The sequence below is a fragment of the Myotis yumanensis genome, unplaced genomic scaffold (genome assembly GCF_028538775.1).
Source record: "Myotis yumanensis isolate MYYU_CA2020_CCGP unplaced genomic scaffold, mMyoYum1.0.hap1 SCAF_19, whole genome shotgun sequence".
Lineage (NCBI taxonomy): Eukaryota > Metazoa > Chordata > Mammalia > Chiroptera > Vespertilionidae > Myotis > Myotis yumanensis.
Genome location: NW_027223770.1, coordinates 25,159,284 through 25,182,038, shown reverse-complemented (window position 1 = coordinate 25,182,038; position 22,755 = coordinate 25,159,284). Strand labels below are relative to the sequence as shown.

The 22,755-nt window shown below is 52.0% G+C and overlaps 1 protein-coding gene across 1 annotated transcript; it reads left to right on the top strand.

The window, feature by feature from the left end:
- The first annotated feature begins 105 nt into the window (after window positions 1–105).
- On the top strand, window positions 106–17,632 carry SF3A1 (splicing factor 3a subunit 1). Its single transcript, XM_070400149.1, has 16 exons — window positions 106–281; window positions 2,401–2,522; window positions 6,419–6,626; window positions 7,752–8,009; window positions 8,951–9,025; window positions 10,269–10,419; window positions 10,753–10,946; window positions 11,794–11,911; window positions 12,186–12,371; window positions 13,015–13,136; window positions 13,238–13,483; window positions 14,010–14,217; window positions 14,712–14,866; window positions 16,097–16,198; window positions 16,293–16,364; window positions 17,134–17,632. Exons 1-16 carry the CDS (start codon window positions 219–221, stop codon window positions 17,233–17,235), a joined length of 2,382 nt encoding a protein of 793 aa, XP_070256250.1. The 5' UTR covers window positions 106–218; the 3' UTR covers window positions 17,236–17,632.
- Window positions 17,633–22,755: the final 5,123 nt, after the last annotated feature.

The window sequence follows — 22,755 nt, the reverse complement described above, 5'->3', positions numbered from 1 at the left end:
ACGGCGTCGGGCACGCGCCACTCCGGTGGGGGCGTACCGGAAATGACGTCACGTAAAGGGGGCGGGCCTGGAAGTGCGTCAGCCTGGCCTCCCGGTTGACGGCTCGCTCGGCTGCCGCCATCTTGCGGACTTGTGGTAGCGCTGCTGCGGGGGAACCGCTCTGAGGCCGCACCGCTCACCCACATCGAGGCGGCCTGGCAGCCCTGAGCGTCGCAATCATGCCGGCGGGACCCGTGCAGGCGGTGCCTCCGCCGCCTCCCGTGGCCACCGAGCCCAAACAGGTATCGCGCCCCCCTCCCCGGGACCGGCAGCCCGGGCCTAGGCCTAGGCGCGCCTCACTTTTGCTGGAAGTAGCGGCCGCTTAGGAGGCCTTGGAAGGACTACAAGTCCCAGGAGGCAGCGCGCTGGACCCGTGGTTCTCAAAGTGAGGTCCGCGGACCGGCAGCTTCAGCGTCCGCTGGGAGTTTATTAGAAATGCGAGACTCTGTAAAGCGCAGCATAGGAAATATAGTTAGTGATGTTGTAATATGTATGATGCCAGGGGGGAATATGGGGGGGGGGGGGGAAACACTTTGTAAAGTATATGAGTATCTAGCCGCTATGTTATACACCTGAAACTAATACAAAATAATATTGAATGCAGACTGTAATTGAAACACTAAATTAAAAAAATTAAAATGTGAATAAACAAAAAAAGGAAGAAATACACCTCAGCTCTTCTAATAGAAATCTGCATTTTTAACAAGATCCCAAGGTGATTCATTGAAGTTTGGGAAAAACACCGATCCCGTGCATCTGCTGTGGCAATTGGGCCCCCCGGCCCCCAGTAATTTGCCCAGTTATTTCTAATTTCCCAGCCTGCAGGGTTACAGCTTTGAATGTTAATGCTCTTGCAGCCACTAAGTACTCAGTCTAAGCCAGACACAGAGCCTGGGTCCCACGTTACTGGGATGGATGAGGCGCAGCAGCTGCCTTGGAGAGCTTGCTCGTAAGCTAGTAAGGAGCCGGGTACTCGTGAATATTCTACAAGTGTGTATTGCTCAGAGGGCCAGTTAAGCTCTCTAGTCCTCAGTTTTCTCATCTGTGAAATGGGGATAATCAAGTTACCTACCTCATAGGGCTCTCGTAAGGGTGATACAAGTTAATGTATGTAAAGTGTATGGCACCTCCTCTGTCGTCACTGAATTTGGAGGCTGAAGGAGGAGGAGGAGGAGGAGAACCATGTTTCTGGCCTGGTTGACCAGGTGCCTGTCTGGCCATTCACGAGAAAAGCCATTACAGATGACAAAAGTGCCCGGGAATCAATCGATCTGAAGAGTGATCGGGGTATCCATGTGGGTGGGATTGTTCAGGCTGGAGGTGGCTGTGGGTGCCTGAGGACGGAGTGAAGACTGTGAAGAGAACCGAGAACAGGATTTTGGGGGTGCTCAACATGATAGAGCAGGAGGTGAAACAGAAACCTGGAAGGTTTCTTGCGGGGCACGGTGAGCAAGAAGGGAAGACGGGTGAAAATGGGGCCTGGGAGTTGGGCGGAGAGCTTTGTGAAGGAGTGGGCATTGGTCACACAGCCAGACGGCCGCTGCACTTGGCCGTAGGCAGAGGTTTTGACTTTGGCAAAAACACTTGAAATGGATGGGGACCAAGGCGGGGTGAGGAAGTGGGGACCAAGGCTGGGAGAACTCAGGATGTTTGGCAGAGGAAGAGGGGTGGGGGAGAAGGCAGTAGGAGGAAGGAACATGAGGGCAGGGGAGAGTCTTTATTTTTCTGAGATGAGAGACTTGACCCTTTGTTTACTAAAGAAAGACCAGCGAGGAAAGACTATTGGAACTGACGGAGAGTTAATGCTGAGTGTCCAGTGCAGTTTCACAGCACATTTGAGCGTTGACTGGTAGTTAAGGCTGTGGAGTGGATGCAGAGAGAAAAGGCTTTAAGGCAGAAGGAGCTGCCCCGAAGGAGTTCCCTTTGTATTTATTTATTCAGCACACAGTCACTGAATATCCCAAGCCGGGCACATCGCTTGCTCTGGAACATGGACCCATGTTCTGATTCTGGAACGTGGCTTCTCAGAATGTGGTCCGAGACCTGCATCTGAGTCACCTGGGCACTTAGCAGAAATGCAGACCCCTGGTGTCATGGACACAGTCTAGCTCAGCGGTCACCAACCGGTGGTCCGCGAGGTCCGAAAGGTTGGCGACCGCTGGTCTAGCTGGTGGAGCCAGAAAAGCTGCAGCTGCTTTTCCTGATTCCCCAGGAGGGTCCCTTGCAAGCATAGTGCAGGTAAAGGAACCCTCTTCTGGAGCAGAGGGTTCTGACCCGAAGGAAGTCCGAGGGAGAGCCTGGGGCTCAGGTATGTCCCCCCCCAAACCAGGATCTTGAAGACTTTATTTCCTTTTCTCACAGCCCACAGAAGAGGACGCGTCTTCAAAGGAGGACTCCACCCCTTCCAAGCCCGTGGTGGGGATCATTTACCCGCCTCCAGAGGTCAGGAATATCGTGGACAAGACCGCCAGCTTCGTGGCCAGGTAACCTAGCTCTTCTGCTCCCTGGCTTACAGGTGGATTTTTAGCGCCAAGAGCTCTTGAGTCCACACAGGTTAACACTAGGTTCTAGAGAGGTGTTGTCAGGTGGGACTCCACTGACATTAATGGTCAGTGCACCTTTGAAAGCACAAGTCATCTGAGCAATTAGTTCACCGGCCAGGGACACAGGCCACAGGTTGATCCGCATAGAGAGGCGCTCTCAGTGTAGGCCCATTGGCTCGTCTAAAAGCACAGCGTGGCGGTGAGGTGGGTAGCGGTCAGGACTGGCCTCTGACACAGCGTGGCGGTGGTGGAGTGTGGGTCACACAGGCCCCAGAGTCACCAGGAACCTGTGTTTCCACAACAGGCCGGAGGACATGTCTGGAAAGCCGCTTTTTCACCCATAGTAAGTGTGTCTCTGTCTAAGCCACTGGCCTGAGGAAGACAAAAAGGGGTTGATCATTGTCATTGTGCGAGGACCGCATTCCCGAGAGCCTCCGATGACCCATCTGCAGAAGGGAAGGGAATGAGACGCCCCTCAGGGTTGTTGTGAGGGTGGCGTGAGATAGTTAGGGGGACGAAACTGTTCGGGTGCCTCATGCAGGTGTCAGCTGTCTTAGGTGGCGTGGAAGGCAGTCCGAGTTCCTCGAGTCCCTCCCCATCGTACACACACTCACACGTCCTCCGATGGAATCCTCTTGATGGCCACGTGACCCCAGAGGTTTAGGATCTTCAAAGTATTCCTTCAGCAGCCAGCAGGCCCCATCCAGCCTACAGAGCTTTTGTTTGTCTTTGCAATTTTTTTTGTACTCAAGTTACTTAAAAATGAGATGGCACAATAAATCTGGACAGCACCTTGCATGGAAGCTCAGCTGGTCCTGAGCAGACTGCTGCCCTCAGTCAGGGCATTTGCTGGATACAATATCTACTTCATAGATGTATTCCTTTCCCACCCTGCTAGGGAAATGGGAGGGAGTCTCTGTGTGGCCGGTGCCGTGCAGCTTGGTCTCATCACATTCCAGGGGCTTTGATGAACCTGGGTATTGGGTTAAAGCTGTTCTGTGCTGGATTGAACATCATCAGCCCCTGTCAGGTTTAGGACAGCAGGCGGTGTATCCGTAATAAATGTTTATAATGTCTCCGAGCAACACGCCTGCTTCCCCTTCTCCCCTCATATTTTAAACCCAAATGGGAAAGGGGTGTTGGAAGAAAAATCGACACAACCTCGCTACCAGGTCGTTTCTGCCAGCCGTTTTCACTTTTTCCTGTTTCCTTCTGGCCCTCGGGTCCTTTTTTAGATCCTTGTAATAGCAGCAGAGGTACTTTCACATCCTGCTTTTCCCCTAGTGCTTGTTATAAGCGTTTCCCATGTTGCTTCGTGGTCTGGTGTTGCGTGGGCCGCTCGGGAGACGCTGCACCGAGTTGAGGCAATGGGCCTTCCTTGACTCGCCGTCTCTATCTTTTCCTTCGACGTTGTTTCCAACATTTCAGTTTGGCATGTGAAGCTGCGGGGAAGTCTCCGAGCATTTACTTTCCTGTTTAGATTGTTTCTTTAGAAGGAAATAGTGTGGCTGAAGGAGGATTTTAAAGATTTCTTAAACACTTGCCAAGTAGCTTTCCAGTAATTTTGTGTCAACCTCTTCTGCCACAGAAGTCGGAGTGTGTCCAAGTTCCCTTAAAAATAATAAACCTATACACCCACATCTCTAGATCTGTTGTTGGCTAGATGTTGCCTTGTAGGCATTTCTGAAATCTCTGCACATGCTTTTGTTGACGTTGCAATGAAGGGACGACTAGCATTTCAGTCTGGAATACAGCAAACATGCAGGACCCTTCATTTCACGCGTACTGATGGATGGAGCAGAGCATACCGTAAAGATCACTAACCTATATGGTTTTCCAAACGAAGTTGTGTGTGTTTTTTTGTAGGTTAGGTCTCCCCTTCTCTGTGTTTTCCTTTCAAGGAACTGAAGTGGAAAGTACCTTTAAAACTCACACCAGCTGGGTTGAGTCAGAATCCTGTCTTCTGTTGAAATCTATTTCTTTTGTGAGAGAATACAATTTTAACATTAAACTAATCTAAAGCAACAGAAGAGCTGAGAATAAACATGGCTGCCTTTCCACTGTTTTAATCTGTCAATTGTTCCCAGATGTGGCGAGGTTATGGCTTCAGAGGCCGCGATAGAGGAGACAATCGGAACCCCATGTCCAGCCGCCCCTTATCTGCCCGGCATCCGCTGGGGGTGGTGGCCTTGTTGTGGCAGTGTTTGCATTCACTCTCCTCCTCGTGTGTGGTTTGCCTTGTGTAAGGAGAGGGACAGAAGCTTCTCCTCAAGCGGGAGGTTCTAGTTGTACTAATTCACTGTCAGATTAGACCTCATGGTGTCAGTCAGGCGACGGAGTGTGACCAGAACTTGTGGAGGAGCTGGCCTGGGTGTTGCCCCGACACTGGCACGTGGTTATGGTGGCTCATCGGGAGCACAGCATCGCCCGCCGACAGGACCAGGGTGTGAAAGCTGCCCCCTGGTGCGTTGGGGGCATCTGAGAGCTGGGCTCTGCTGGAGGAGCGATGGAGGAAGTCCCGTCATCTAATACCCAGTCATCTCTACTGTTAATGGAACAGCTCTTCTAACTTTTATAGAAGTGACAACACTGGCATTTGCAGGCCACTCTGTGCTTCAAGAAGACTGGTATCTCCTTAATACATTTGATCTTACTAGTTCGAGATAGAGACGGTGGCCTGAGCGACATTCCACACATGGGAAATTGAGTCAAAGAGAAGTGTAGTAGCTTGTTGCGTCAGTAGTGAACCCAAAACTTGAACATGTCCATATCTTGTGTCTTTAAGGTTAGTGCAGTTTCTGACCGACACGGGTGTTACATACAGGGTGGGGCAAAAGTAGGTTTACAATTGTGAGTATGCAAAACAGTTTATTTTTGTATTATTAGTAATTATTGTATTACCTTCCATATGAGCCATTGTAAACCTACTTTGCCCCACCATGTATGTATGGCACCTTGAAATATTACTGTTGGGACTCTAAAAAACCAGCGTTCCCTAAACATTCTGAGAGAGTCTTTTTCATTATTTTGAGGTTTTTAAAGGCAGGCAAATTGGGGACATGAGGTGTAGATAGGAAACTGGCCCAGGTACAGAGAGATGGGAGGCCTCCCGCCACCTCACTGCTTCCCTGCATCTGAGTGTGCCTCACCCAGCAGCACAGGTTCGCACCCTCGGAGTGTTTCCTGGCTGGGCCTCACCCAGTAGTGAGTGAGGTGATTTTAGGCGGTGCTTGGACAGGGCATAAGTCTCATTGTCCACATTTGCATGGCTGTTTTAATCCTTCTTGTTACCCAAAGGACAAAGTCTCAGCTTGGTGCTAGGATAACTTGAACACCTTTGCAGCATCTTTAATCCACTTTTTAACTAAGAGCACTGGCCTCTGGCCCAGCAAACTTGGAGCTAAACTTTAACAGGCTAATAGTTTGTTTTCCTTGTGTTTAATTTTAAGCCTGTCTTTTATTAGTGAAGTCATATTGATTTTTATGTGAAGTAGTAATATATGCCTTCCCTTGTAAGTACATTTTTTTTTAAAGTAAATAAATCTTACCAAAAAAAAAAGGCAATAGTCCAGATGGGTTTTGGAAATGGCGAGACTGACAGAGGAGCTGCAGGAGTGATGAGCTGGGAGGCCCTGTGGTAGAGGAAGCCTGCATCAGGCCTAAGGAGGCAGATGGCCCTGGTGCTGATGGCAGGGGTCTCGAGGAAGACCTCTGCGGTGCTGAGAGACGGACCAGTTGGAGTGATGGGTGGGGCAGGAAGGTGGCTTGAATGGGCCGTGTTCTGGGTCTCAGCAGTTGCAATGGTGGTGGTATTAATTCTTTTTCCCTCCTTCTAGAAATGGACCTGAATTTGAAGCTAGGATCCGACAGAACGAGATCAACAATCCCAAGTTCAACTTTCTGAACCCCAATGACCCTTACCATGCTTACTACCGCCACAAGGTCAGCGAGTTCAAGGAGGGGAAGGCTCAGGAGCCCTCAGCCGCCATCCCCAAGGTCATGCAGCAGCAGCAGCAAGCCACCCAGCAGCAGCTGCCCCAGAAGGTTGGAGCCAACCCCTCCCCTCACTTCCCCAGGCCTGAGAGGGAGGCCAGGATCGGGAGGGAGAGGAGAGTAATGAACTCTGCTATCCAAACCGCACAGGCCCCCCCCCCCCCCCCGCCAATCCTCCAGAGGCAGACACAGGCTGAGAGAGCAAAGTCCTGCTGACAGCTGGCATTTCTTTAGCACTGCTCATCAAGCTCTGTGCTCAGTGCTTCAGGGGTCTTGCTCATTGGCACCCCCGGGGGCTGCATGAGGAGGCCAGCGAGGTGATCATTTTACGATTGAAAGAGCTGAGGCTCAGGGAAGTGTGATTTACCCAAGACCACAGAGTCAGGACTGAAAAGTGTGTGTTTTCAGCCTCTTCACTTTGCCTTGTTGAAGGCTTTGGAGCCCTTTCTTACACCATCATTCTATCTCACTTTCCGAGGCGCGCCCCCCCCCCCCCCCCCGCCCCCAATCTGGCCTGCCCTAATCCCCCTCAGCACTAGGCCCAGAACTAGGGGTGATTAGGGTTGTCACTGGGGACAGGAAGGGCTGGCACATTTTGCTTCCTTTGTAGGCCTAGACTGGTCCCTTTTCCTTCTCTGCTCCTTTGCTCTGGCAAAGGTGCTGCCTCGTTTTACAGGGAAGGGAGGGAAAGACTGATGTAGGCTCTGAGGCCTTGCGTTGCAATTTACTACCCTTAGGGCCTCAGGCTACTTATCTCAGTTCCTTCCTCTATAAAGAGGATTCCCAGTACCCATTCTCTCCACCTCATGGTTCCTGTGGAGACCAGATGAGGTAACAAATGTGGAAATCCTTCCTCCACTGGGGTCCTCTGCACACACAGAGGGCCTCCTGCATCCTCTCTCGCCCTCGGTTGGGATTTATGAGCCCTGCTCCTATCAGGTCTCCTGCTCCCCAGTTTTAGTCTTTGATTTGAGGGCAGCAGCAGAGATAAAGCGGGGCATGGATCTCACTGGAAGCCTTTGGGTTGTTGAGGCCACCGTTGGCCAAGAAATTGCTGCTCTTGTGAGTGAGGACTCTCAGCAGGTGCCAGTGGTATCCGCACCATGAACAGGCATAGAGCCCCCTCTGGAGCCAGGCCGCTCCTGTGCGTCTTGTCACACGTCTTCTGCATCTTAGGTCCAAGCCCAGGTGATCCAGGAGACCATCGTGCCCAAAGAGCCCCCTCCTGAGTTCGAGTTCATCGCAGACCCCCCCTCCATCTCAGCCTTTGACCTGGACGTGGTGAAGCTGACGGCTCAGTTTGTGGCCAGGAATGGGCGCCAGTTTCTGACCCAGCTGATGCAGAAAGAGCAGCGCAACTACCAATTTGACTTTCTCCGCCCACAGCACAGCCTCTTCAACTACTTCACGAAGCTGGTGGAACAGTATACCAAGGTGCCTGGTTAGGGTGCAGGCTGGGCTGCTGGGCCAGAAAGCATGCTGTCCACTCACTGTCTACAAGGACAGTGTTCCTCTGTGGGGCCCCTGGGTGGACGTTAACACTTTATTTCCGTGTGAAATCTTGATTTATATTCGGGTTTCCCTCTTAAATGCAACATTGACTGCTGTTTCTAAAGAAAATTGAAATGCATGATTGATAACTGCATTAGGTGAGTGCTTGCTATGTGACAAGGCCACGTGGTATTAGCTGCTTTTTTAAAAAAACATACATATTTTTAGTGATTTCAGAGAAGGGAGAGGGAGAGAGAGATAGAAACATCAATGATGAGAGAGAATCACTGATGGGCTCCTGCACGCCCCCTACTGGGGATGGAGCCTGCAACCCAGGCATGTGTCCTGACTGACTGGAAGTCGAACTGTGACCTCCTGGTTCATAGGTCAACGCTCAACCACTGAGCCATGCATGCCGGGCATGCTAGCTGCTTTTTAGTACATTTACATTTTTAGGCACCTTGCATAGGGCCTGAGAAAGAAGCAAGCCCGTAGTAATTGTCTCCTATTACCTAATTTAACTCTCACAAGAACCCGTGAGCTAAGTGTTTTCTCCCCTTTTATAAAAGCAGGAATAGGCTCAAAGAGCTGAAGTCACTAACTCATGCTAATAAGTAGCTACATACTGCCTGTGTGCTGGGTGACCTGCCATGGTTTTGCATACTTGCCTGCTGATCTTACAGCAGCCTTTGAAGTTGATGATGCCAACTTAAGTGGTGTCACCATTTTGTAGAAGGAAACGAAGCTGCAGAAGTTAAATAACTTCTGGGATTGGGACCCAGACTCCGACGCTCTCCCTCCGCACCTCTCCACAGCCAGGGAAGGCCCCCTCTGTCCCGGGTTGTGCTGCGCTGACCGTGGCTTTAATAACTTCTGTGTTTCAGATCTTGATTCCGCCCAAAGGCTTATTTACAAAGCTCAAGAAAGAGGCCGAGAACCCCCGAGAAGTTTTGGACCAGGTAAACTCATTTTTTATGACCAGTTACTGATGTGGGAGTTACATTGTTGGGTTGTGTTTCACGTTTTGAATAATCTCTGAGGCAGTGCCTTGTTATGTTCTGGGCACAGGAGTGGTGGAGAGAGAGGCCTTCCGCTACGAAGGCCAGGGAACCTGGATTCTGTGCCCCAACTCTCTGCTCTGCTCTCAGCGTCACTAGGCCTCCCTCTTTCCTATCCTCAGAGAAGCCAACTCCTGAGCAGGTGCCTGTTGTAGCCCAGGTTTTCAGAGTTGAGGACAGAAGGCATGTCTTCAAGACACTGCCTTTTGTGGTCCAGGTCTTTTAAAAAAAATTTTTAATATATTTTTATTGATTTCAGAGAGGAAGGGAGAGGGAGAGATAGAAACATCAATGATGAGAGAGAACTATTGATCGGCTGCCTCCTGTAAGCCCCACATGCAACCCGGGCATGTACCCTTGACTGGAATCAAACCCAGGACCCCTCAGTCCGCAGGTCAACGCTCTGTCCACTGAGCCAAACCAGCTAGGGCCCAGGTCTTTTTATATTTAGACCAGTAGCTTAATAATTTTGTAGACGAATATGTTCTGTGGGTAGCAATGGTCATTTCTAGAATCATTTGATATGATTATGTACTGTAGTGCTCTGTGCCTACACGTTTTGAGACACCTTCATGTAAGTATCTTCAGCTTCATGTCATCAAGCACCTGGACAGGTTCAAGTCCTTCCTTCCGGGAGTCATCAGAATGACATGGATCGAGGAGACTTATGACATTTGCCATCTCCTGCTGCTGCTGCTCATGAGAGGAGATAGTAAACGTTTGTTTAATTTTTAGAGAAATGTTGTACATATTTCAACAAATAGGCTGTTTTGGATGGTCGCATGAAGTCTTGTTTCTCAGGCTCTCAGATTGTCGCTTCTCTTGTGGGCACTTGGTTGTCATGCAGACTTCCTCTGAACACAGCTCCTCGCTCACTCGAGCAAAAAACTCCGAGGTTAGGACACATGGCTGGCCTTGGGGCCTTGGCAGGTTTCTGTGGCTTTAGAGTTGTCATCCTGTCCGAACTCTGGGCCTGGCTGAGACTAGACACAGATGCCATAGTTTGCTCCACAACGTCCCCCTTTGTAGCAGGGCAGCCTCCTCCCTGTTCTGCAGGAGGTGCTGGCTTGTTACAGGCCCTGGGTGACACCTCCATCAGGAGCAGACCCCGTCCGCTCAGCTCCTTGCTGTGTCCTGGCTCCAGGTGTGTTACCGCGTGGAGTGGGCCAAGTTCCAGGAGCGTGAGAGGAAGAAGGAGGAGGAGGAGAAGGAGAAGGAGCGGGTGGCCTACGCGCAGATCGACTGGCATGACTTTGTCGTGGTGGAAACGGTGGACTTCCAGCCCAATGAGCAAGGTAGGTCTGCGAGGAGGTAGGCCTGCGGCCCGATGGGAAGCCAGGAGTTGAGAGCCACCCCGGGAGAGCTCGTGCGGGTGTTCCCAGAGGACAGCAGACTTCCTCGGAGGCTGTGTCAGTGTCCCTTTCCCCTCTGCTCCTGGAGGACTTCAGTTCTCCCACACTGTCCCAGCTCAACCTAGTCCAACGAATACTCACAGTGTCAGACTCCGGGTGGGCTCTGGAGATGGGAGAGAAATCAGCCCCAGCCCTCGGAGAGCTCAAGCGTGCAGAGAGGATAGATGGGCCTTTATAGGCCTCCCTTTGACTCCGTCCCCCCCCCCCCCCGCCCAGGGAACTTCCCTCCCCCTACGACCCCGGAGGAGCTGGGGGCGCGGATCCTCATTCAGGAACGCTATGAGAAGTTTGGGGAGAGTGAGGAGGTGGAGATGGAGGTTGAGTCTGATGAAGAGGACGAGAAGCAGGAGAAGACAGAGGAGCCTCCTTCCCAGCTGGACCAGGACACTCAAGTGCAAGACATGGACGAGGTGTGTCCCTGGGCCTGGACAGGCCTGAGGATGACCTTGTCCCTGGAGCCCAAGGAGAGGGGGGTGCTTTCCACCACAGTCCGAGATCAGGCCCCTTGTGAACCTCGAAGGGAGGCGTGGGTCCTGAATAAGGCAGCTGCCCGAACCCAGCAGCACAGAGCCCCTTTCCAGCTCGGGCAACACAGGTTCATTCACAAGCAAGGATCTGAACGCTGTGCCGGCCTGTTCTGTCACCTTCCCCCTCTGCTCAGGGCCCGTTCCTCACCACCCAGGCCAGCCCTCAGCCCGGGAACCCTCTACACCTCAGCTTCGGCCCAAATGGTCAGCAGATCCCGAGCTTTTCTAAGTGCGGCCTGTGCTTCCTTTCGGCCACCTCCCACCCTCTTGGAGCCAGGCCTTCCGGGCAGGCATCGAGGCTCCAGGCCAAGCCGTTCTCCTTCCCTCAGAAGGAATCTGCGTGCAGCCTGAGAAGAAAGGCCCCTGTGTCTGTGGGAATGGACGTTTTCTCTCCCTCCCAGCATTGCTCTGAGCAGCAACCCTCGAGCGCTGACTTGCTCCCCGCACCCCTCCCTGGCATGTTAAGTGCCCTTGGCCTCCTGGGACTGCCTGGTGCCAGCTGCTGGAAATGCCTGGGCAGAATGCTAGCACCACGGCCCCCAGCACTCCCATTCATGCTGCGAGGAAGCAGCTTGGCTGGCTGCCGGCTGGCCTCGCTGCCCGGGAGGCTTAGCACATGGACCCTGGCTGCAGGCCTAGGCACCTTGCCGCCCTGGGAGCCTCAGGGCTCGGCTGTAGAGAGGCGGCTTCTCGGCCCCTCTTGAAATCCCGCCACGGCTTTGCTTTTCAGGGTTCGGATGATGAAGAAGAAGGGCAGAAAGTGCCCCCACCCCCAGAGACCCCCATGCCTCCGCCTCTGCCCCCGACTCCAGACCAGGTCATTGTCAGGAAGGACTACGACCCCAAAGGTAGAACCTGCTTTCCTGCCCCCATATGTGCCTCAGACCTGCCCGTTTCTAGAATGGCTCGAGGTGGCTTGTTAAAGGCATCGGTAGCCCCTCCCTCCCAGGCCTCACCGTGGGTCACAGGGAGTAGCCATCTCTGGCGCCCTGACAGTTGACCCAGCGCCAGGTACCGTGTGGCACTGACTGGTGTGTCACGGATGAGTGATGCACGAGTGAAACACCCTCTTCACCCCGGCTGCCGCCCGGGGTTCTCACTCAGGCATCTCTTCCCTTCTAGCTTCCAAGCCCCTGCCTCCAGCCCCTGCCCCAGATGAGTACCTCGTGTCCCCCATCACGGGGGAGAAGATCCCTGCCAGCAAAATGCAGGAACACATGCGCATCGGGCTGCTCGACCCCCGCTGGCTGGAGCAGCGAGATCGCTCCATCCGCGAGAAGCAGAGCGACGACGAGGTGTACGCTCCAGGTGAGGTGGGGGTGCCCCCACCCAGTCCACACCCCTTCTCTGACTCAGCCCTGACTCGCTTTGACCCATGGGAATCTCTAAACTACAGTTAACTTGCCTTAAGCAAACATAGAAAGCAGCAGTTGAGCTCCACAAAAGCTTTCAAGGTTATGTACAGCCTGTGGTACTACAAAAGGACCCCCCATTTTGCAGAATGACTATCGATAGGACGCCTCCAAAGACAGGCACCTGACAGGGATGGCATGTGCCCATTGACTTCCCAGAGCCAGATCTGGCTGGCTGGGAGGGGTGCTCATTCTGCGGCTTAGAATGAAACTCGACACGGCACTCCTGTGACTGCTGTGTGAGAAGCAGCAACAGGGAGGAGATCAAGCTTTCAGTCTTGACTCTGCTACTTGTGACTCATGTGACCCTGTCCTCTCAGTTGCCTTTCGTTTGTCAAGTAGTTGGACAAGCTCTGGTTTATAGGCTTCTTTAGAGCTGACGGGGCAGCCTTCCCCCGGCTCAGAGGACAGGCATGCGGGGCTGGGACTCGGAGTCAGCCTTGTCCCATGGGCCCAGCCCCCACCCTGCACCAGGAGAGCTGCTGCCTTGTCAGAAGGACACGTGGTTTAGAGTCGCTTTCTGTCCTGTCTCTCTCCAGGTCTGGATATCGAGAGCAGCTTGAAACAGTTGGCCGAGCGACGTACCGACATCTTCGGTGTAGAAGAGACAGCCATTGGTAAGAAGATCGGTGAGGAGGAGATCCAGAAGCCGGAGGAAAAGGTGCAGTTTGGACTGTCCTAGAGCCTTCCCTGCCCTCAGGCTCCCCCATGGGGCTCTGTTCTCGGCATCCTGACAAGCTGCGGCGTCCCTTTCCCTTGCAGGTGACCTGGGATGGCCACTCAGGCAGCATGGCTCGAACCCAGCAGGCTGCGCAGGCCAATATCACCCTCCAGGAGCAGATCGAGGCCATCCACAAGGCGAAGGGCCTGGTGCCCGAAGATGATACCAAAGAGAAGATCGGGCCCAGCAAGCCCAATGAAATCCCCCAGCAGCCACCCCCTCCATCCTCAGCCACCAATATACCCAGCTCAGCCCCGCCCATCACCTCCGTGCCCCGGCCACCGGCAGTAAGTCAGCAGCCACCTTGTCACTGGTCTTGTAGAGCGTGGTTCTTGGGGTTGGATGCTATTGGCTGAGAAGGGCAACTGCCTGATTGCAGGGCCTGAGTGCTGAGTGGGTCAGATACAGAGAACCCTTTAATTGGGAGTCAGAACCTCTAGCCTGACCTCCTCTCTGTGTGGGAGGATTGAGCAGGGAGGGAGGCAAGTGGCAGATGCAAAGCAGGCTGGGGGCAGAGAGGGGCTGCAGGGCTTAATGGGCCTTTGAGGAGCACTGGCTCCTCTCCAGGAGGTCAGTCAAGGTCAGCCTCTTTGGCTCTCAGTGTCTGCCATGAGTGGCTGGCTGAGTCCAAGTGGAAAGAGTGCTGCCCCTGGGCCCCTCTCGGCGAAGTTCCGTCAGAGCCTCGGGTGAGGCTGCAGTCTCTCAGCCCCGGGGCTGAGTTGGAGCCCCCCTCCTCAAAGGCTGCAGGTGACTAGTTGCCAGCTGTGAGTCCCGCCTGGGCTTCCTGTGACCTTGGGGCCCCTCTCCCCGCAGATGCCGCCTCCTGTCCGCACCACAGTTGTGTCCGCAGTGCCCGTCATGCCCCGGCCCCCGATGGCTTCCGTGGTCCGACTGCCCCCAGGCTCGGTGATCGCTCCCATGCCGCCTATTATCCACGCGCCCAGGATCAACGTGGTGCCCATGCCTCCCTCAGCCCCCCCGATCATGGCACCCCGCCCACCTCCTATGATTGTGCCAACAGGTCAGTGTCTCATGTTGCTTTCCAGGCCATTTGGTCAGGACTGCAGGCCAAGCACTGTGAGCAGAGCAGTGGCTGGTGGTGGTGCTAGCTGGTCCAGCCCGGGGTCTAGCCCAGAAGAAAGCCATGGCTTCCCCGTGTGAGTTCCCTGAGCCAGGAGCTGGGAGCCACGACTCTTGGGGGAGATGGTCTGATGTGACAGCTGGGGTTTGTGCAGCCGAGGCAGGCGCAAAGGCCCGACAGTGATGACTGCTGGCAGGCATCCCCTCCATCCATCAGTCCTGCCCCTTTTCCAGTGCCCGGCTGCCCAATCTGGGCAGCATCCCCGGTCCCCGTGCCAGGAAACCGGCTGGCTGCCAGACTCGGCAAGGAGTGGCCCTTCACACCTCTCACTGGGAGAAACAGGAAACCTTTGCAGTCTCCCCTCTAAGTTCTCACCGGCCCTGATTCCTGGGCTCTTCCCCCTCTCACACAGCTGCTTATTCCTGTCCTTCTAGCCTTTGTGCCCGCTCCACCTGTGGCCCCTGTCCCAGCTCCAGCCCCAATGCCCCCTGTCCACCCTCCGCCTCCCATGGAGGATGAACCTGCCTCCAAGAAACTGAAGACAGAGGATAGCCTCATGCCCGAGGAGGAGTTCCTTCGCAGAAACAAGGTATGTGATCCCGGAGCGCTGCCCGTGGCCGCGAGCATCTAGCTGGGAGTCCAGTCCCGCCCCATCACACACTGCCTGGCCCACCCCATTCTGCTCCCGTGGTTTTGGCTTCCAGGGCCTGGGTCAGCCAGTGTGGCCCCTGAGGGCTTCTGAGCACATACTTGACGTGGGTCAGCAGCTGGAGGAGCAGACAGCATTGGTTCCCCGGTGTGAACTATTGTTGTAGAGGCCGGAAGGAGACCAGGCTGCACAGGCAGCAGGACTTGAGTGTGGAAGAGACCCTCAACCCCAGAGCAGTGATTTTTAACCTTTTTCATCTCATGGCACACACACAATCAATTACTAACATTCCTCTGCACACCAAAAATGTGTATTTTTTGCCAACCCGACCAAAAAAATAGGTATAATTTTGATTCATTCACAACAGACAGCTGTTGTTGTCATTTTCTTATTAGACAATCCAAGGGCAAAGATGTCAGATATTGCATGTTTTAAAAATTCTAGCAGCACACCAGTTGAAAATTGCTGCCCTATAGGAAATCCTGGGTGCAGGTCTTACTTTGTGGCCTTCCTCAGTTTCAGCCCTTAGGAGGGCTGCCTGTTGTGGGCATCCTGTTGGGGTGCTAGCAATAAGGGGAGGTGGGGATCTTGGCACTTCAGTCCCTAGGAAAGTTGTTAGGCTCCATGAGGAGGCAGGAACAGTCCCAGCCTCATTCCCCCAGTGCATTTGACAAATCTGTTTTTCTTTCATTTTTTTCCCAATAGTGTTTCCCATCTCTTGAGGGCCCAAGTGCCAGGGTAAAGCGACCTACTGTACGTGCACTTGTCCATTTAGTGCTCACAACAGTACCGTGCAGTGGTTGTGATTAGCTGCCTAATAGACATGGCATTGAGGTTCAGAGAGACCTAGTTACTAGTTAGCGGGGAGGCTGAGTTGGAAACCCAGGTCTTCTGATTTCACAGTTCATATTCTTACCCCCCATGGTGATTCTTGGGATTTGTAGAGCATTTTCATGTCACTTCTTCAGCTCCAGACTCACCAGGAGGCAGGGTAGAGATCATTTTCAAGAAGAGAAACCAAATCTTGTGCATGTCCCCAGTGGCATCAGGGACCATGTCCACGAGCCCAGATGGAGAGGTGACACCGTCTAGACTGGCCCAGGAATAGGAGAGCATCGTTCCTGATCGGATCAGGGGTCCCAGGCATAATGGCCACCTTCTGTTTTGCAGGGTCCAGTGTCCATCAAGGTCCAAGTGCCCAACATGCAGGATAAGACGGAATGGAAACTGAACGGACAGGTGCTGGTCTTCACCCTCCCACTCACTGACCAGGTATGAGTTGCTGCCGGGGAACCCAGGGGTCAAGGGGCAGCTTCCTTCAGCTGGCCTTAGCAAAGGGGTAAATGTCCTCTCCTTGGTCCCCCAGGTCTCTGTTATCAAGGTGAAAATTCACGAAGCCACGGGCATGCCCGCAGGGAAACAGAAGCTGCAGTATGAGGTGAGTCAGGTGTCTGGTCCTAGCCCTTGGGTCACAATGCTTCTGTCGTCCCAGAAGCTAAGTCCCCTGTGGAACCAAAGGAGGGGGGAGATGCCTGGATGTGGCCGTCTGAGTCCATCCAGGAAGTAATGATGCTGGTGGGGGAGAGCGCTGGGGCAGGTTAGCCTGACAGGTGAGGCTGTAGTGGGTCACAATACAATCTTGTGTGGGGTCCAAAAACCCTCTGCCTCAATGATAAGGGTGGACACCTGGGGACAGGTCCTTGGGGTGCTCTAGTGGGTTTCTGGTCCAGGGGTGGAGCCACCCAGTCAGTGTGGTTCCAAGTAGCCTGGCTTTGTGCGCGGACAGAGGTGACAGTCCAGCTAGGCCTGTGCCCACCAGGTCTCACAAGGCTGCTATGTTGTCCCACTTTGGACTTTGACAAATCTCCACGCTGGGCCTCAGTTTCCTGCTCTGCATTATGTGGCTGTTGGACTAGTTGATCTCTAAAGGTCTTGTGGTTTAAAATTCTGTGGGGTTGGTCAGGGCCAGCTTCTTGGAGAGTTGACAAAAGGGAAGAACATGGCTTGGTAGGAAGGAAGGAAGGAAAAGCAAAGCATTCTGGGAGGAACCAGAGACCTGCCCTGTGCCTGCATCCCCCCCTTGTCCCCGGCCTTCCTTCAGGCTCCTGTGTTCACTCAGTTCAGAACGTGAGCAGACACTGGGAGTGAGGCTGCGCCGTGTGCTCAAGGCCAGATTGCCCGTGCTAAGCACATCGTCTGTTTTCCAGGGCATCTTCATCAAGGATTCCAACTCACTGGCTTACTACAACATGGCCAATGGCGCTGTCATCCACCTGGCCCTCAAGGAGAGAGGCGGGAGAAAGAAGTAGAGGAGGAAACCTGTCAGGTCCGATATTGCTGTTCCGCCTCTCCGGTCCCTCACCCCCTGCCCCAGGTCCCGGAGACCCCGCCTTGTACGTGTTTCCCTCAGTTTGGAAATTTAAATTGTCCTGCGTTTCCTCCCCTCCCCCTTCCCACACTGGTGAGAGGGTTGCCTACCTGCTCTCCTCTCCAGTGTCTCTGGAATTCCTTTGTGTTCGAGTCTTGATTTGAAGGGATTCGTTTCTTCTGGCAGCCCACTAGGAAATGTGAACCCAGGAATGTTCTGGGGATAGTGTCATCGTGCCGATTGGCTCTTGGCTGATAGAATATGCTTGTTATCGTCATTAATCATTTTGTGTTTTGCCACAGGCTGTCTAATAAACCTCTTGGACCCTTCTTGTGAAATCAGTGTCATAAGACTTGTCTCTTGGCCACTTGCACCCTGTCCAGACTCAAGGCGGGGAGGGGGAGGACACGAGGGGGGAGCATGGCACGGTGCCTTATGGCTCTTCTGCTCTGAGGAATGCTGGGCTTTTAACTAACTTATTGACACCATCAAGTCTTTCATGAATCATGGAAAGATAAATTTTTATTGTCCTTTTAAAGCATTCGGACTCTCTAAAGGCATAGCCCTGTGTGTTTAAGAGACTAATACAGATGTCTTCACAGAAGCACAAGGATGGGTGAGATGCAGTTCCCGGGTCAGGGGACAGCGTGAGACACATGCAGATGAGACTCGAGGGTAGCGGTTCCCTGCAGGCCTGGAATCACCCATCACCTCATTGGCTCCTGACCTTGGGCCGGTGGCTTATGCTGAGTGAGCACAGGGACATGAGGTTTTTTAAAAAAAATGTATTTAATTGTGCTGAGGCCATGAACTATTCCAAGGACTATAAAGTTTAACCAGTTCACCCCCTATTATCATAAACACTTTATCAATGTTAACTCATGTAATACTGAGGTGAGTATTCCTGTTTGTTTTTTTAAACAGCACTTACCTATTAGCTCACAGTCTGTAAGTCACAAGTCCAAGTGTGACTGGGTTCTCTGCTTTGGGTCTCACAAGGCTGAGATCAAGATATTGGCTGGGCTGCATTCCTCCGGAGGCTGGGTGAAGAACCTGCTCCAAGCTCCTTAGCTCCTTTTTCCTGGAGGAGTCCAGTTCCTGTGGTTGTAGGATGAAGTCCCTGTCTCCTTGCTGTCTGTCGGCTGGGGGGCACGCTCAGCTCTGAGGCCACCTGCATTTCTCGGGACTTGGCCCTCTCGATCTTCAGAGTCAGCAGTGGCACATTGAATCCTTCTCACGTCCCGAATCTCTGACTACTGAGTATTCCTGCTTTTACCTTTGAGTAAACTGAGGCACAGGGAGGGTAAGTCGTATACCCACAGTCACATGATAAAGAGATGAAAAGAAAAGGTGTGCAAAATACTTGTCACAGTCCTTGCCCCCGAGTAAGGGCCAGATGCAGGCTGTTATTTGCGATCACAGGGAGATAGGTGCTGCTGTAGGTGATGTGAGGGAGGAAGGCGATCCTGTTGATAACCTGGATTTAAATATAAAGCTGATTTCATTCTGAACATCGCATGTGTGTTTTCCCCAAGAGTTCCCAAAGCCTTTTCTTTGCAGTCCCTGTATTTGATCCTCCTAACTGCCCCATGAGGTCATCTCTAGGCCTCAGAGATGTTATTCTCTGTGGGATGTTATTCCTCACCCTTTTTGACATTTGCCTCCTGCCTGGTTGCTGGAAGTTTTCTCCAGGAGCCAAGGCTAAAATTTGGCTTTCTGAAGGCTTTGTAGTTTGAGCCCACTGCTAGTTGCTTCTCCACGGCCAACACCAAAAATCCCCTGAACACCATCTGACTCACTCCAAGAGGGAAGGATCTGGAGACCTGGGGAGTCCCACACTCCAAGCTCTCCTTTCTTCCCGCGATTGGCTCTTGCGATGGACACGCCTCCACAGATTGGCAGGTCCCACAGGCCCTCCGGGACTGAGGCTGTGACAAGGCTGGAATGCTGCTGGGAGGAATGTGAGTGAACGGGACCTTTGAGTAGCCCTCTGGGGCCCAAACCCAGCTTCCCAGAGCTCCTGAATGGGCATCTGTCCTGGCTCAGCCGCAGAAGGCCCATTGACCACAAGGCAGCCTTGTGACCCTCAGAGGCCACAGGCCCAGCGTGTGGCCCAGCACTGCATTTCTTGTCTAGGGCCTGCAGCATGTAGGCAGCTCCTTGCTTGCACAGCTTTTCTCATCTCCATCTTCTGAGCATTCTCTGCCCCACTGTTGGGATGAGGTAGACCCGCGGTCAAGCAGCCAGTGAGGGCTCTGGAAAGCCAAAGCAGCTGTTCCATTCCTGGTGACCACACTGCCCTCACGGCTTCACGGCGGGACTGTGAGTTGGGGACAGATGTTCCTGGTGTGGCACTGCTAGGAAAACTAAGCACAACTTGATGCTTTCAGAGTCACCATGATTTTAGAGTTGCTTCAGGAGTAGTAGCCGTTCAGGAATTTCACTTTCAGTTGCAGTAGCTGCTCAAAATGAGCACTTCTTTAGCCCAGAGGAGGCCACTAATGATTAGACCCATTTCACTTTTTAAAATGACAGCATTGCATTAGAGAATATACATAAAGGTTATATTAAGTTATGTTAGGATATATACTTGAATGGAAATCTGTGGTGTAGTATAATTATAACAATCCTTATGTAATATTTCATTTATGCCTATAATTTAAAAAACAAAAGAAGTACAATATAGCTTATAATTAAGAGTATACACACTGGTATATAAGATTTTTTGTTGTTAATCCTTACCCGAGGATATTTTCCATTGATTTTTAGAGAGAGTGGAAGGGAGGGGGAGAGACACATCAATTGGTTGCCTCCCGCACGCACCCTGACCAGGGCCAGGGATTGAGCCTTCAACCCACATATGTGCCCTTGATTGGAATTGAACTGGGACTCTTCAGTCCGAGGGCCAACGCTCTATCCACTGTTTAGAAAAGAAAAAGAATGCTACCGCCCTGGCCGGAGTTGCTCAGTGGTTAGAGTGTTGGCCCTTGCACCAAATGGTCAGGTTGTAGGTTTGATTCCTGGTCAAGGGCATGCACCTGGGTTGTAGGTTTGAACCCTGGCCCCAACTGGGGCATGTGCAGGAGGCAACCAATCAGTGTGTCTCTCTCACATCAATGTTTCTCTCTTCCCCCTTCCTCCCCCTCTTCCACTGTAAAATCAATGGGGAAAAATATCTCCGGGTGAGGATTAACCAAAAAAAAAGGATAGATGTTTCTCAAGTAAAGGCCGCCTAATTTTCTTACATAAGACCACCCAGGATTCACCATTGAGCAGAAGCTATCAGAAGAGTCATTCATTGTGTGGATGCGTGAAAAAGAGAGGTGAGCCCAGAGCTGCTGCCAGGAGGGGCTCTAACTTGAGGGTGAAGCAACCATAGGAAGAACGAAAAGGAGAAAAAAGAAAAAAGGCTGATAGCCCTGGTGGCAACCTCTGAATCAGACTGCTCCTGAAGCTTCCTCACCTTTGAATTTTCTAAAGACCCATTCAGATGCACCCATTATGGCACCCACTAAAATGCAGGACCAGAATTATGGAGTCAAAGGGCCGTAGATACTTTGCCAGCCTTGGGGCTTCATATCTGCTCCAGGTGTATGGCTCCTCTCCCTTTCTTGGGATAGGCCCACATCCTGATGTGAGGCCCACTCTGCCCCTCCTGGGAGCTGGGACTGAGAGCCCACCACTCTGTCTGGAGCCACTGGAGAGGAAGAACATCCTCCCAGACTGAGAATTTAAGACCAAAATAGCCTGTGCCCACTCCCATGTCTGCTATTGCCCTGTTTATGGAAAACCAGAAGCCTATGGAATGTGAAGACTGTACAGCAAAGTCTTCAAGAATGTCTGGGCCACACGGCAACAAGGAAATGACTGGTGAGATCACCGAAGTCTTAAGACCCGCCTCTTGGGGCTCGCTTCGGGCCCCTGAGCCAGCCAGCCTGTTCCAGGCCCTGCCGCTCAGGTCTGCCTCTTTCCGTCCCTTCCCGGCTCTGGCTTGTCTCCCTTACAGCTCTATAGATTGTCAGATGACAACATGGTACTGGACTTAAGTGAGAAGCTAGCATTATGGCTCCAAGTGCTGACAATCCCTGGGGTCAGAAGTAGGCTGCTGGGAGCTAAGTCTGCATTGATACAATGGGCTCATGCCTCCCAATATAAGCAGTTGGTAAGAGCTAGGTTCAAATCCTGGCTCTGCCACAGCTAGTTCTGGGACCCTAGCCGATGACGTCACTTCCCTGCACCTGTTTTCTTGACTGTAAAAGGGGACTAATAATAGTATCTATCTTGTTGCTAAAAGATTATAAGAGACTAGAGGCTCAGTGCATGAAATTTGTGCACAGGTAGGTTCCCTAGCGGCTGCTGGCTGTGGCTGGGGCATTCCTCTGTTCCACGCCATCCCCGGTGGTCAGCACATGTCATAGCGAGTGATCGAACTCCCAGTTGGTTGAACTCCTCAGGGGATACTTTGCATATTAGGCTTTTATATATATAGATGGATGGTTGAACAATTTGGAAAACAGCTTGCCAGTTCCTCAAAAGGTTTAAACAGAGTTACCAGGGGGGCCAGAAATTCCCACTCCTGGATATTTAGCCAAGAGAAACAAAAATATTTTCCCACAAAAGTTTGTACCTCAATGTTCATAGCAGCATTATTCAAAATAGCCCCCAAAGTAGAAACAACCAGAATGACCATCACTGACAAATGGATAAACAAAATGAGGTCTATCCATTCAATGGAATATTATTCAGCCATAAAAAAAGAATAAAGTAGTGGTATAGGCTACAACATGAATGGAAATTGAAAACACTATATGCTAAATGAAATAAGCCAGACACGCAAAGGGCACATATAGTCCCATTTATATGAAATATCCAGGAAATGGCAAATCTATGGAGACAGTAAGCAGATTCATGGTTGCCAGGGGCTGGGGAAGGCTGGGGAGTGACTGCTAGTGGATAGGAATTTCTTTTGGAGTGAGGAAAATGTTTTAAAATTAGATGATGGTGATGGTTGCACAACTCTATAGGCTTAAAACCACTGAATTATACACTTTAAACGGGTAATTTTTACAGAATGTTGGTTATATCTCAAAGTTATGTGTGTGTGTGTGTGTGTGTGTGTGTGTGAAGATTGTAAGAGAAAGTCGGCAGTGCATGGCTCAATAAACATCGGTTATTCCTTTTTTAAATTTAATTAATTAATTAGTTAATTTATTTTAATTTAATTTTTTATTGTTGACACCGTTACAGATGTCCCTCTGGTTATTATCCTTGTTTGTTTGTTGGTTAATCCTCACCAGATATTTTTCCATTGATTTTTTTAGAGAGAATGGAAGGGAGGGGGAGAGACAGAGAGAAACATCCATGTGAGAGAGTCATATGATCTGGTTGCCTTCCCCCAAGCTCCCCTGCACCTGGGGCCGGGGATTGAGCCTGCAACCGAGGTCCCTGCCCTTGACCCGAA